Source organism: Canis lupus, chromosome 34 (assembly GCF_003254725.2).
Source record: "Canis lupus dingo isolate Sandy chromosome 34, ASM325472v2, whole genome shotgun sequence".
Taxonomy (NCBI): Eukaryota; Metazoa; Chordata; class Mammalia; order Carnivora; family Canidae; genus Canis; species Canis lupus.
In genome coordinates this window covers 27,016,140-27,032,013 of record NC_064276.1, presented here as the reverse complement: position 1 = coordinate 27,032,013, position 15,874 = coordinate 27,016,140, and the positions used below count along the sequence as shown (strand labels likewise).

At 37.1% G+C, this 15,874-nt stretch overlaps 1 protein-coding gene across 1 annotated transcript in view; it reads right to left on the bottom strand.

The window, feature by feature from the left end:
* Positions 1–15,874, bottom strand: part of PPM1L (protein phosphatase, Mg2+/Mn2+ dependent 1L) — a 313,216-nt gene that overhangs the window by 118,078 nt on the left and 179,264 nt on the right. The window contains exon 2 of the mRNA XM_025425431.3: positions 3,109–3,283. Within this exon, the coding sequence (XP_025281216.1) occupies positions 3,109–3,283 (175 nt within the window). The remainder of the gene's footprint in view (positions 1–3,108; positions 3,284–15,874) is intronic.

Genomic DNA, 15,874 nt, shown 5'->3' with positions numbered 1-15,874 from the left:
TTTGCCAGATATTTGAACTGTGAGTGAGTAAAGTATTAAGGATGGATACTTAAGGAAAAGAGAGGAGGATGCTGAGAAGGAAAGATTAAGAAAGAGAAGGGAGGGAGAAAAGGTTCTGAGCCAATGCTTTCAGACAAGTGTCTACGTATTTTTTCATTAATTGGTTTTTAGAAGTTTAGAAGCCACAGATGGTGGCAACTGTCAGTAAGTCACTTGGGCTGATTTATCAGTGGATGAGCATTAAAGACAAATTAACCTCTCAAGAGACCAGGCTAGTGTCCAATTAACAATTAACTACTTCCTCAAACTAGGAAAGCTGAATTAAGAATGTGAGAACATCAAAGCTGGGATAGTATAAGAAGCTAAACAGTAGAAGCAATGAGTGTCTTAGTATAGGATGTTTGTCTCTGAAGGTATTGGATATATACATATATATGTAATATTTTTTACCAATTTTCTATCCCAATTCTTTTGTATTACAATGAAATATTTTTTTCTGTTAAACAGCAGTATCTTTTTTTTGTATTTTCTCTTTCTTTAAATGGAATCTTTAGTATATGAGTAATGCAGGAGGAGGCAGTGACCTTTTGATCTGACAACACATAGTGACATTCATTTATTCATACACATATACTCAGCCCCCACAAAATGTGTCATCTCATGCAGGAATGACGACCAAGGGTAAGTCAGGCCCAGATAGGTGACTTAACAAATAGATGTTGCTTGACTTCTCAAAGCATCTGAAGATCATTTATTAAAATCTCATTAAAAAAAAAATTTCCCTCTGTCTTCCCAAACATTATATGCCAAGAAAACACTCTTAAAGGCATTTTAAACTGGTCTGAGGGACAGACAAGATCCAAATCTGTTCTCATTCAACATTAGTAGCATTTGCAATATGATCTCTAAGGACTTCCGCAAACATGCTATATTTTATCATAATAACCCTGTGAGTAATTACTAGCCCAACCCTATAGATGCAGAAACAGAGGCTCTATGAGATGAATTTGCTTAAAGCTCACACCAGTATTAAGCCAGAGGAAAGTCCCCTAATGTAGATCTCCAGCTTCTGACCCTGTATGCCTTCCACTGCTTCACACTGCAGGCTTTACTGACAAATCCCATCCCAAAGTATTTGCCCCTAAAGTCCACGGATAAGTGTCTCTATGCAGAGTAGTAGTTGCTTCACAACAGTGCAGGTGAGTGGAAAATTATTCCCAAAGAAGGTAAAATTGAGTGGGAAGAGGCTGAGGCTGATGGTCATTACCACCTCCGTGTCCACTTGAGCCCCGTTATCCACACAGACTATGTCTCTCTTCTCTTCATAAAACCACGTTCATGATTTGTACTTCAGGGTTTAAACTAATGTTGGTCCCAAAAGAATACCTTTGAAAATCTGAGCCACTTTCACTATCCCTTTACTCCACATCCCTCAGCCTACCTCTGATAGTTTGTCATCATTATGGAGCCTCAGGCATTGTTTTCCAGAAGTCATACACAGATGTTTCAGCTCCCCAGCTAGACTTTAAGCAAGATTTGTATTTTCTGCATCTCAGATTCCTCCCCCTCTTTTCAACACTCTTTCCTCTTTCTTCCAACTACCTAGGATATTGCTATGCATTCCACAAATGCCTTCTGAGGGAATGAGAACCTGTCTGAGTGCAGTGAAAGCCCAGCTTGATTAGTAATTAGGAGGCTGGAGTCCCAGCTCTACATCTAAGTATGTGATTTCAGGCAGGTCTGTGGGTCCCAGCTTTCTCAGCATAAAATGGTTATGGGAACAGGAAGTGGGTGGGCTACGAGTTCTATGATCTCTGAGATTCTATGAATATTTATATTATTTTGATTGGGCTGATCATAGCCTTACTTTATTTCATCAGGGATGAGAGAGGAGACAAATGTGAAGTCCAAAGAAAAGAATGTTAAAAACAAGACAAATACAGAGATCAAATAACCAACCACCCAACAGGCAGAGGAAAGCCAATGTGTCTGGAAAATTAATAAGCAAAAGAGAAAGAGAGTAGAGATGTCTTGGGCTAGAAATGTAGATTCTAACAGGGATGTAAAGGGTTTAGAGGGCAAAATGTAAATGGCAGCAGATTGGCAACTCGAAAATTCCTGTAGTGCTTAGACATAGGTAGCATAATGTTTGCTTTTTATATTTGCTCTTCTGTTTGCTATTCAAGCTTGAAATCAAATGTTGAGAATGTCAGCACTGAGACTGCTTAGATCATGAGGAAGAAAATAAAATGCAAAGTAACAACTTCCTTGTGAAACCAGAGACAGAAGTTCCTGATATTGAAATGGGGATTGATATTATCAACATTTGACCATTAGCAACCGATTTTCCTATATTTTCCTCCATTTAGGGGGAGTAAGGGGCAAGTAATGACAATTTTAATCTGGGTATTTCTCCCAAGTGTAATTTTATTAAAGATTTAAAAATCCAGGTAATAGTGTACTGGTTTCATTAAAATTGGGCTTTAGCTGACAGACCTTATATTAAATTAAAATGGTGTTACAAGGAAGTCTGTCCATGCCTTTATTAAGAAATTCCCTTAAATAGGATGAACTTAAAGCAGGTAGTAAGCCAAAGCCTCCAATGTGGTATTAGGGGTGGGAATTCATGAGAGGAGGTAAAGGAAAAGAAATTGAAGTTTACCTTGAAACTTCAAGGGGAAAAAAGGTACCTCTTTAGAAAAAGAAAAAAAATCTCTGAAATTAAAAAATAATACTTGAAGTAATAACAATCCTGGGATTATCAGATGTAAAAGTTTTTAGTTGGTATCCAAAACTGAAGTGACACTTTAAACGATTAAATCAATAAGAGTACATGGTTCATGAAAGGCCAGAAAAATTCCATTTAAAAAAGAGCAAAAATTTTAGAGGGATTTGATTTAAGAGCCATTTTTAGAAATCTCTTGATGAAATTTTTGATACTAAAGCTTCAGAGAAAAAACTTACTGTTAATCCATGTTATATAACTTTGAATCCAGTCTGCCCTTCATCTTCTACCTCAGAAAAGGGCCTAATTGTAACCAAAGTCTATAAAGACACTTCTGCAAGGAGAAAAAAAGTGTATGTGTGTGTGTGTAAAGACAAACATACCTGCTTCATCATAGGATACAGTCAATTTTTCTAGCATTTCTCGGTCAATTGACAGAATCTGCTGTTCAAGGATGGTCTGGTAAGACAAAACACTATTTTCTTTGTCCTTCTCGTAGTCCTGAAGATGCTGTTTAAGAGCCTCTGGGAGTCTTGATTTTACATATTCAGCTGCAGTCTGCAGTTAAAACAGATAGAAAACCCATTAGTATTTTTCATCTTAGGCTTTTCCTTCCCCTCACGTGCTGTAGGGAAAACTCAAAGCACTGCGGAATCAATGCTTTGGACAAGCATATCCTCGTCGTTGTCATTTTTAGAGTCCATTCTACTAAGTATGGATATTCAAATAGACTCACAGAGCTGCATGAATTTTCCACCAAGTTTAAAGGTATGAGAGATGATGGATTTGGTTTGGCATACAACGAGTTAATACTCAGTTTCAACTATTCCACTGAACTCTGAAGGCTCCATGATCATAATTTTATCCTATTTATTGGATATAAATCTCACTTGCCCTTGTCTAGAATGTAGAAGCTAGTCACTTATCTCAGCAGTGAGCCCACCTATGCTATGAGATCCACATCTCTGCTTTGATGTTCTACGCTCATTAATGCTTCATAGGAACTCTTATGAAGTGAATAGAAAGGAGAGTGCTCTGCTGGGGCTGATGATGGAATAATGGGATAAACAGAGAATGAAGAGATCTAGGACAATGATGCTCCTTAAACTATTTACCACTTAAAAAAATATATATATATATATATTTCTTATAAATATATAAGAAATAAGAAATTTCTTAATTTCTTATAAGAAATTTCATTTCTTTATATATATATATATATATATTTATTTCTTATGTGCACGCACACACACACACACATCATTCTTAACTTGTTTTTTCTCTGCTACAAAATCTGCCCAAAGCCTCCAGATGAGTAACCTCTGAAATTACATGCAGTGATTTTTCAACCAAGTAAGCATGCTTCCATTTAAGGTAGGAAGGAAAGCATGCGTACTTTGAAAAAGACCTCCCCAAAGATTCTGATATGCTCTGCTGATGGGCTGGAGAAAGCATACTCTTCTCCCTCTCAGTTGAGAATCATAGCTAAAAGTTAAACAGAACTTTAAGAGAGAAATTAAATGATAGAGAGGCATGTATGAATCAGGGGAATTCTGAAATTCTTAAAACACCCCTTTTAAGAATGCCACGAGTTTGGCATCTCCTTGCAGTATGGCCCTGCATCACATGCATAAAGTCTGAAGTTGATAAGATAAATAAAGGCATACATATATTGTTTAAAATTATACTCACAACCACTTGGAAATGTAAATAAAAGAAACTGTTAAGAAGGACTGCCTAGCAGTGCCTAGAAGACCCCTCCACATAGTTTAATATTTTTAAAAAATTCCCATATAGCTATTAATTGCATAATTTAAGACAAGTTTGAGTTAAACACACCCACAGACATATATACTGTACATGCTCATCAACAGGGGTTTGTTGTGGTTTTTTTTTTTTTTTTTTTTTTTTTTTTTTTTTTTATCAAACAGCATGTTCTATACCCTTGGAAAAAAATGAGATAGGTCTATAGGTACCAGCAAGGAAGAATGTCATGGTATTACTGTTAAGATTAAAAAACAAAGTCACAGAATACCAGCATACACATACGTATATGTGCTATTCTGTAATATCATACATGTGGGAGAAGATATTGAGGGCTATATTCCAATTGCAGAACATACTCACTTTTTACTCCCCACATTTCTGTATTGTTTCAGTGCTCTTACTATTGTAATTTCTAAGAATGATCTTAAAATGTTTTTTTGTGACCTTCAGAGCTTTCCTTTTAAATGTTAGTACAATTTAAGATGAAGAGAAGCTTGCCAGAATAATGACAATTGACCTTCCAGGAAAGGCCTACCGGGAAATGATGAGGAAAAGTTATAGATCAGTCCTCAGAGTGGTCAAATATAGCACACAACACTTTTTATTTCCAGATTTACATTTAGATTTCATAAGTCAGTTGTTGATGAAATTACAATTTTAAAATATCACCAAACATTGTTCAATTTCCTTGCCAGCCAGCTAGTGCAGAACAAATAAAATTATTCCATGAAATGTAAATGGACTCAGAACATTAGCACAGCATATTTAATTCTAGAATTTAATAACAATTTTCTCCTGACACTGGAAAAGGAAGAGACACACAGTTGAATAACTATTCTTAGACTCATACTACCTTGCTATTCAGTGTAACATCTGTCTGTAATTTTTTTCCCCTGGAGATAATCTATGAGGTACCAGAAGTAATTTAAAATGTACAGTTTATAGGTATTGGTATACTCCCTATTACTGAAAGTATACACATTTCCTTCTGATTATATCTACTGATTTACTTTTCTAATTAAAATCATGATGTAGGTCTTTGGACAGAGTCTATATCTTTTTACTATATAGGAGTTATATTTTGGCATTTCTTTTTTTTTTTAAGATTTCATTTATTTATTTTAGAGAGAGAGAGAGAGAGAGAGAATAGGTGGAGGAGCAAAGGGAGAAGGACAAGCAGATTTTGCACTGGAGTGCCAGGCCAGTCATGGGCTTGATCTCACAACCCTGAGATCATGACCTGAGCCGAAAGCAAGAGTCAGATGCTTAACCAACTGAGCCACCCAGGGACCCTGACATTTCATTTCTAAAACAGTATAACTTCATGCATGGGGTTCTTTCTGTTGGGAAAGATTTTTAAGAGGAAAAGAAAGAAAGCAACTCTAGCAAAATACTAGATTCTGTTAAGATCTTTCAAGAAATCACCTTTATACCAAGGTAATGTTCTAAATGTATTCAAATGGCAGTTAAAAACTTACGTTTGTTCAAGCTTGAACCTATGTTTAAAAAGAGGCTGTCATACAACTACCATATGATCTCACTTATATATGCAATCTAAAACAAAACAAAAGAAAACTGTACTCATAGATGCTGAAAACAGATTGGTGGGTGAAGGTAGTTAAAATTTACAAACTTCCAGTTATAAAATAAATAAGTCTTGGGGATATAATGTTTTGCATAGTGACTACAGTTGATAATACTGTATTGTATATTTGAAAGTTGCTAAGAGAATAGATCCTAAAGATTCTTATCATAAGAAAAGAACTTGTAACTGTGTGTGGTGGCAGATGTTAATCAGACTTATTGTGATGATCATTTCATAACATATACAAATAGCAAATCATTATGTTGTACACCTGAATCTAATATGTCAATTATATCTTAATCCAAAACCAGGCTGTCATCTTATTAACTGAGATTGTAATTATTCTACAAGTGATAGATAATACAAAGAAAAATTTACATTTAAAATTTTCATTGGAATTCTAAAAAAGTGAAAAATTAAATTAAAATTTAAGATTACTTATCTATTCTTTAATCAATGAAAAGTGCTACTGGAAGCTTAAATCCTAAATTGCATGTTCTTATAATTAACCAATTCAGAAACAATAATATTATTACCATTATCAATATCTTACATTTGTGTGGTACTTTATACTTTTCAACAATTTATGCCATTACCATTCTGTATGTTCTTTTTTTTAATTTTATTTATTTATTCATGGGGGGGCGGGGCAGCAAGAGACACAGTCAGAGGGAGAAGCAGGCTCCATGCAGGAAGCCCGACGTGGGACTCGATCCCAGGGCCCCAGGATCACGCCCTGGGCTGAAGGCGGCGCTAAACCGCTGAACCGCTGGGCACCCGGGCTGCCCCAGAGTAACTTTCAATGAAAGTACACAACTTCCTGGTTTGGGCCAGTCCTCCACATCCTTGAACGTTTGGTTCAAATGCTACAAATTCTGTTAGTGAACACACCTAACAACAACCAACAGCCTTTCAAGTATTTATACAGGTATTTGTATAGAGGTAAGTATTTTAATTCTCCAGTTTGGCTGACATAAGAACTGTATCTTATACATCCTTGAATTCCCCCAATATCTGCTTCAGTGCTTTGCACCAAAGAAATTTAATATCTTGACTATATCCAAGAATCAGGTACTTTGAGATAGCCTTTGGAGAAAATCTTCTGACAGCTCATAATTCTTTGCCTACATTCCAAACTTGCTTTCATGATTCCAGATAGAGCCTGGGAGTCATCTTCCACCAGCAAATGGTACTACACTTACTTTTTAATTATCATTGATGCCATTATTTTAGGAAAGTAAGCAGCTTAAACCCAAATCATTATTTATATGCCAAAATAGCAAATTATGTACTTCACATACAAAGCTATATTTAATGTCCTCTTCATACTTGTTTGATCTTCTCCATCCTTATCTGTTTCAATTCATTGGACAATGAGCTTGCTTCTACTTAGGGACCCTGTGAGGTGTCATGCAGACTGTACTTCCCAATGGGGCCCCTCAGTTAAGGGCTGCCTTGCAGAGGTTCACTCTCCCTATAAGCTCAAGTTTGTGCCTGTTCAGCTGGTGGCAGAGAAGCCTCAGGGCAGAAAATGGAAGATATGGAGTTCCTCGGCTCCCCAGGTTACACATGAGAAGATGGTTAACAGCCGGAAAGATGAACTAAAAGCTTGTGAGGTAGGACACAGAATGTGCCCAGCCAATGTATCTTCTTACGGAAGTTGTATACATGCCAACTTCAGTCTGTAAGACAGTAAAGGGCCAGAGCAGACCCTGTAAAACAAAAACAAAAACAAAACAAAACAAAACAAAACAAAACAAAACAAAAAAACACTCACAAAGATAAAAGAAAAGCAGAATGACTAAGGGCCTAAATTTGGGAACCTAGTAGGTAGAATGCTGATACTGGTCATTAGTCTAAAAAACTATGTACTATTACAGTGGTTTGTTCTTTAAGAAATAATCAATATATATGAAAGAATGGGGGAGGGTGCAAAGTATTTTAAAAGATACCTAAATGCTTCACAATTCATCTTAAAAACCTGTCAGCCAGCCAATTCCAACATATTGAGTGTCTGCAGAGTAAAGTGCATCAGCCCTGCTGCTGGGAGAACAAACTTCTGCCATAAAGGTACCTGCAAGCTTAATGTGCAAATAAAACACACGTGAAATACTGGAAAAACACACTTCACAAAGCAATAAAAAAAAAAAGCATGACTCTCAAGATAAATTAACATATTTATTTAATATATGAGCCATATTAAGTGCTGAATGGCCTCTAGGGAGAAAAATTAAGGAGCAGGGCCAAGAAAAGAATCAGGAAATCACTGGAGTTTAAAGATCATTGTTGAGGTAAGAGGCACTTTTATTGGAGAAAAGAAAAGCAATCTAGAAAGTAGTGAATGTGAGTTCAGAGGAAGAAATATTAAGAAATGGAGTTGGTAAAAACTAAGGTAAAAGAGAACTCGGCAGTTGGAGAAGTTTTAACTCACTGTTAAACCAGGGTGTTTTGATTTGTAGCAGTTAGTAACAGGAAATACCGAACATCTTAGAGTGAAATAAATGATCACATCTTATTTGAGAAAGATTGTGGCTGGAACTGAGTTTAAAATGGACTTGAGGGGGTGGACTCATTTAAAATGGACCTGGGTGGCTCAGTCAGTTAAGCATGCAACTCTTCATTTCGGCTCAGGTCATGATCTTACAGTTGTGAGACTGAGCCACATGTCAGGCTCCTCACTGGGTGTGGAGTCTGCTAAGAGTCTGTGTGTGTGTGTGTGTGTGTGTGTGTGTGTGTGTGTGTGTGTGTATGTGTCTCCCCCTGCCCCCTTCTCTCCTGCTCTTTCTCTCTCTAAAAAAATAATTAATTAGAAATAAAATGCAACTGAATAAAATTAAAGAGATAAGTAAGAAGTCTGAAGGAAAGGAAAACTGGCCTTCTATATTGTGGTTGGTGTATAAATTGGACAATCTCTTTGGATAGCAAATGAAAAAATGTAATATGAATTTTAAAATGCTTTCTAGCTTTTACCTACAGTACTTGCTTTTCTAGGAACTTATTTTAAGAAAAAAGTTAAAGATGAGCCTGAAGATTTGGGTGTAAATATGTTTATCAAAGTATTATTCATGATAATGAAATCGGTCTTGAAATTGGTTGACTCAATTATGAGGCACCCATGCAATGGAATATAATGCAGCTATTCAAAATCATATTATGAAAGAACACTAAATTATCTGTGGAAATGTTCATAATGAAAAGCAGATTACAAAGCAGTTTGTATACTACATGTGTGAGGAAAAAATTGGCTGAACTATATTAATATTGATCACAGTTATTTCAGAGTAGTAAGAGTTCAGGGGATATTAATTTTTTTCTCTATGTAGTTTTCTGCATTTTCCAAATTTTCAAAAATAAAAATGGTAGGAAACGTTTGCCCACTTTCTATGTTCCAGGCACTGAGGTAAATGCTTTATGTGTATTCCCTTATTTAATCCTCACAATAACCCTGATAGGTTTCTACAGATGAGGAAACAGACTCAGAGAGGTTAAGTAATTTATCCCTGGCTCTGCAATGAGTGGTGGAGCAGGAAACACCAATCATTTGTGAGCCAAAAGAGAAAAAGATCAATTTTTGAAAAAAGAAGGCGATGCATACTGTGGCCATTTCTTTTTAAGGTAAAGCAGCCCCAAGCTGGGATAAAGCCCCTGAGAAGAAAACAAAAGGGCACTTGAACCAAGCCTGGTGATAGATGGGAATAAAAACATGTAAAATGGCTTCCATGTTGCAAAATTGGAAACTAAAGATGAGGTAGTGATATTGAGAGGGAAAATTGAATAAGTGAAACAGAATAAACTTACTTTTGAACACTGAACTATAAGCCTGAAGACTATCCACCTCCACCCACCACCTCACAAGGAGAAAGTATTAGATTTTTTTAATAGAATTCTAAAGAAAAATACCAGACGAATAACTTTGGTTACAAGTTCTAGGGAGGCAAAGCTATTTTCAAGAAAAGATACTAGATGATATTGAATTAAATTCTAATAAAGCCCCCATTAGAGAAAGATTGCAAGCAAATTAGACCTATGTTCAAGTCACTTACAGTATTTTTCTCAGAGATTTTGCAGAGTTCAAGTTACTATCCATTTTGAACTTTAACAGACAGATTCAAGCTTCTGATATCATTGATGAAAGTGTACTTTACAATTTTTATTTAATACTGCATAGTTCATAGCTTTGGGAGTTTTAAATTTTTTGCCTTTTCCTTTCTAATCAAATATTCTATCTTATTACCAATTCTCAGACTTAGTTTATCACATGTAGTTGTATATTTAAAAATTTTAGGTATGGTATTCAAAAAAAAGAAAGCTCCCTCTAAACTCAATAAATTCTTACTTAGAAGATATTTTTGAAACCAAGGAATGGATTTTTTTAAAGATCTTTTTTTTTTAAGTAATCTCTACACCCAACGTGGGGCCTGAACTCACAATCCTGACTAGATCAAGAGTCACATCCTCCACCTACTGAGCCAGTCAAGTGGCCCCTCCAAAGAATAGCCTTTATCATTAAGTTTGTAATGATCTTTGTCATAAAGCCCTGATGTAAAGACCCAATTTCAAAACAATGTTGAAAAATTAACAAATGAGATCCTCAGATTACAGAATCTGAAAATGCATCTTAAAAAGACATAGCCACTTTTGCCTCAAGGATGGGCTGGAGTATGCTTTGCCAAGATAAAAAGAAGTTTCAGGGGATCCCTGGATGGCTCAGCGGTTTAGCGCCTGCCTTCGGCCCAGGCCCTGATCCTGGAGACCTGGGATCGAGTCCCACGTCGGCTCCCTGCATGGAGCCTGCTTCTCGCTCTGCCTGTGTCTCTACCTCTCTCTCTCTGTGTCTCTCATGAATAAATAAATAAATAAATAAAAAAGAAGTTTCAGAATTTTAATATCTTTCAAATTCTCTGACTATAAATTTACCATTCTCCTTTTGTTTTCCTTAATGCAAGCGTGCACATGCACACACACATAACAATTGTAATTTGGCTAAAAGAAATCCTCCATTGACATGAATGGGGCAAATAAGATGGAGTATAGTTCAGTTTATATTTATGCCACATATATGCCTCATTTGGAACACAGAGGGCTACTGCTTTGGATGAGTGTTCATTATGAATGAACACAGGCTTTTAAAACTGGGGATCAGAAGAGACTAAAAGGGCTGATCCTTGGACCCATGTTACCCACAGGTAACAGTGATCTTGTATACAGGTGCTGGATCTGGCATCTGACCAATGAGCCTTAAGGTGAGAAGTGGACTTTGGTGCTGACAAAGACATATGAGGGAGTTAAGATGGAAAATCAATTCTGCAAGTACTGAGTAGAGAGAAAAGCTGAATTTTGGGAAATGGTGGCCAAGGAATGATAGCTAGGTATTCACAAGATAAAGGAGAGACCGTAAAGGAGATCCTTCATAATTCGTGCCACGGGAAGATAGAAGAGAGAAGGGAATGAGGAATATTTTTATTGCAGACAAGGATTGCCTGCCCTTGAAGAGACGTGAATGTGCCTGTGCTGATTTGGCAGCAGCCAGCACACAGATCACACGTTAATTTACTTAGGTCCACCTTGGAATCCATCTTTCTTCGGGTAACATATCATTAACTTTTGACAACTGCTCTTTGGCTCCAGGCGCTTTAAAACCAAGTCAGAGTGAATGCCCTTGCTCACCAGAAAGAGGACATAAGGCAAGAGAGTTGTTCCTCTCTCGCACACCTGCCAAGAGCCTCATTTCTTGCCATTTTTAGTCTCTGCCTCTTTGAACCTGGAAGATGGTTATTTAAATAAGAAAAGCATCCCAGAGAGGACCATCTTGCACTCCTGAATTCATAATTCCGGCTCAAGAAGGTGAATTTGATTCCTCCAAGAGAGAAGGCATCAGGAAAAAGTTCCAGGCTTATGCTTGAAGTATAGAAATGAAATCCTTGGCTTATTATGGAGATTTGAGATTGCTCTGGAGAACCTATGCTGGGGATGTGCAAATGTTAGTCAGGCATGTGACAAAATGACCACCACAGAGGGCATAGCACTCACCAAGGGAGGGAGCTGAAATCCTATTACCTACTTAAAATGGAGATTGAAGTTTTCATTTAGTTTAATCATAAAGGTGCTGACTGCTAAGTTATAGATTATTCAGGATGATTTGCCTGGGATTCTTCAAGTGACAAACCGTTAATAACTTTATCAGTCATCTGATCCATATTTGATCTGAGGCCTTATTCACGTGGTAGCACCAAGCATATCAGAGTATGAAAATATAACTCAAATTTCACTATTCCACTCCCTGAATGACAGCTTCCCAGACTGCAGATGGTTGTTTTTTACGTATATAAAAACCAAATTACCTTCCTTTTCTAGATCCCTATTCTTGAATCACAGTAAGATATCATTAACTAAGGTATCAAATATTGTTTAGCCGCATAGTCTATTTTCCTAATCCTACTACTTTGGTCAAATCTACATTCAAACTCCAAGGGATTAAAAGGTTCATCTATTTACAGTCTGAAAAAAAAAGGTGAAGTTATTTCCCTACTATCAGAAGGATGATTAGGAAGCCTCTGCCCCTTCGTTAACACACACAGTCTAGAGAGTCAGGGGATTAGACTACATAAAGGCCATGGTCCTTCTTTTAATTTTTTTCTCAAAGCACACATACGTAGCAGTGTTCTCCTGAGAGATGGCAACATAAGAACAGCTAACAAGCAGATTTTTTCATAAATCTGTTGAGAAAACAAGCAGCACTCCACCAAAGAAGTCTTGTTAAATTTTTGTGATAGGTGAGTTCCTATCATTTCAGCAAATATAGAAAGAAGTAAGGAACTGTTTCACATTCTGTACACTTGAGATCTATAGAAGAAAAATAGCAAGGTAATGTTTGTTTACAGAGAGAAAAATGTTGTATATTTCAAAGAAAATTATGGTTAATTACTGATAAAATTCCCTTCCATTTCTGAATCTTGGGCTTAGGGAAATACTAATTTCCCTAGGTGCTATCCAAACGTGTTCTAGAAAGTTCCATGCAGAATGCTAACTGAAAATGCCCTTGTTGATTCAGGAAGCTAATGGGACCAACTGTTATAAATGAATTATAAAACACTCACGAGTTATTAATCAAAAAGAACTCCGTAACTATAACAATAGAGCAATCCCCCAGGGAGGCAGCCAAAACACAGTCAGACAAAACGTTCCTTGGCTGGCAGTTGGAGCCAGAGAACCCCTCTTGGGCCTCACTTGGCTTCTGCTTCACGGCTGCCTGTCAGGCTCTTTGGGGATCACCTCCAAAGAGCAGGTATGGTCAGGGTGGTGGGGAAGTCCAAGGCCAATGCCAATTGTGCTGATGTCTCCAGCCTGATATGACTTTAAAAAAATGCCTTCAAAGCCAGTATTAGATTTAAGCTCCTTGTATGTGCCTTGGAAATGTTGAGAAGCATCCATCTTTCTGTTCAGGAAACTAGGAGCTATCTCATTCTACCGTTCTCTTTTCTGCATAGAACTTTCAATGACTGGTTTTTTGTTTTTGTTTTTGTTTTTGCTTTTTTCGATGACTGGTTTATTGCTAGTTCTCCACCTATCAAAAGGCAAATATCTGAAGGAGTAATACACTAAGAAATGTTCAGTCTTAACATGGACAAAATGAACCATTTTTTACATATAGGTATGTAAAGTGAGCAGCAGTAAAGCACCCAGAGAAATTCCTGTGAATGAGACATAAAGTGGGAAAGTAAAGGTCAGGACAGACAGACATTTTTACTCTGAAATTTAACTCTGCATGGAGGAAAACACAAAAATCTGCACTATCTTAATGTTTAATTTACTCTTCTCCATCTCTGGCTCCACTTGCAAGGCCCACCATCAAAACTTTTTTGAGGCTAACCTAACAAACAAACAAACAAAAACCCAAACCTGGGGCACCTGGGTGGCTCAGTTGGTTAAACATCTGCCCTCAGCTCAGGTCATGATCCCAGGGTCCTGGGATTGAGCCCCATGTGGGGCTCCCCCGCTCAGTGGGGAGTCTGTTTTTCTCTCTCTCCCTCTGCTGTTCCCCCTGCTTGTGCTCACTTGCTCTTCCTCTGTCAAATAAATAAGTAAAAATCTTAAAAATAAATACATAAATAAATACATAAATAAATAAATAAATAAATAAATAAATAAATAAATAAATAAATAAATAAAATCCTCCCCTGCCCCCAACCTTAATCTGTTGCATCTCACACTTAGGGAAGTAAAGAAATGCATTCGGTAGTATCTACTGCATGTACATGGTTCTAAAACTTCTCCTGCGCAGATAGGAGTCATACTTAGGTTGCAAAACTAGTCTTCCAGAACAAAAACTATTGTTTTCCTCACCTGTACTGCTACAGCACCATCCTTTGTTGGGACCTCTGTCACAGCTCTCAACCACTTGCACTGTCTCTCCAGTCACCTATTTTCCTCCTCACGAATTTATGAACAACTAACAGGTGGGGCAAGCATGTTTTTCACATATATGGGTTTCCCTAACATCAAACTCAGTTTGATGGCATGCTGGGAGAAAAGGGTGGAGAGGGTGTACTTGAAAACTAAGCTTAATACTCTATGAATGTTAATTCTATATGATCACACACATAAAAGATAAAAGGACCAGGCCCATTGTGTTTCCTTCTATCACTCTGACATTTCCCACTCTTCTGCCATTTATATAAATGTCATACTAGTTTACAGTTTTTGAGCACTAAATTTTATTTAATACAACAGGAAACAGGACTGCTAGTTTGGACACAGCCAGCCCCTATTATATCTCAAACTTAGTGTTTCTTATTGTTTTTGTATAATTTTGAATGTAAATGAAAATCTGAGAAGAGCAATGGATCTCTTCCCAGAAATACACACACACACACACACACACACACTATGCATACATACATATACAGATGACAAAAAGAAATAAAAAATATACAAAAGCAAAAAAGACTCAAATGTATATATGTATAAAAAGACTCGTGTATGTATGTTACCTATATGTATATGTACACACATCTCTATGTATGTTGTATGACTCGTGTACATATATGTTACATGTGTGTACACATATCTCTATGTATATGTACGTGTGTGTGTGTGTGTTTGTGTAGTGTCTCATTTTAGGAACCCGAGTATGAAGTTCATGAACCAGGTCTCAGGGAAGCCGTATTAGATCCAGTCATGGAAAGGACACTAGGAACAGGGCTTTAGTTTTCTCTATAAAATTTGGTGGATGGACCTGATCAGTGTTTCTCAGGGGTATTACTAGGATCAACTGCTTCTGAACCACCTGGGATGGCAGCAGGGGATGTCTTCTTAAAAATGCAGACTATGGGTTCTGCTCCATATTTAGTAAATCAAGATATTTCGGGTGGGACTCTAAAATCTGCTTTTTAAACTTGGCTATGTTTTTACAAGCTCACTAAAGCATGAAACCTACCAGTTTCTACCCCTTAAGAGTTCTGATCTTATAAGGTGTAGGCATGCATGCATATTTTTGTAAAGCTATACAACAAATTCTGATGTATATCCAAAGCTATATCAGACCCTCCACAATAACAGCCCTGCTGCATCCCCCAGGACTCAATTTGGCAAGTAAATATTTTTAATTCTTGTAAAAACCTTGACTGTATGCAGTGACATTCCCACACGGCCTGTCTACCCTCCTTGCCACAGGCCTTTTTTATTGTATAAAATTGCCAATCTGTTCAGCCTCTCAAAGGCTGAGCCCTCCCTAAAGCAAGCTAACTGACCTTGAGTACTTCTGATGCCAGGAGCACCTGGAACCCTTTTTCCAACAG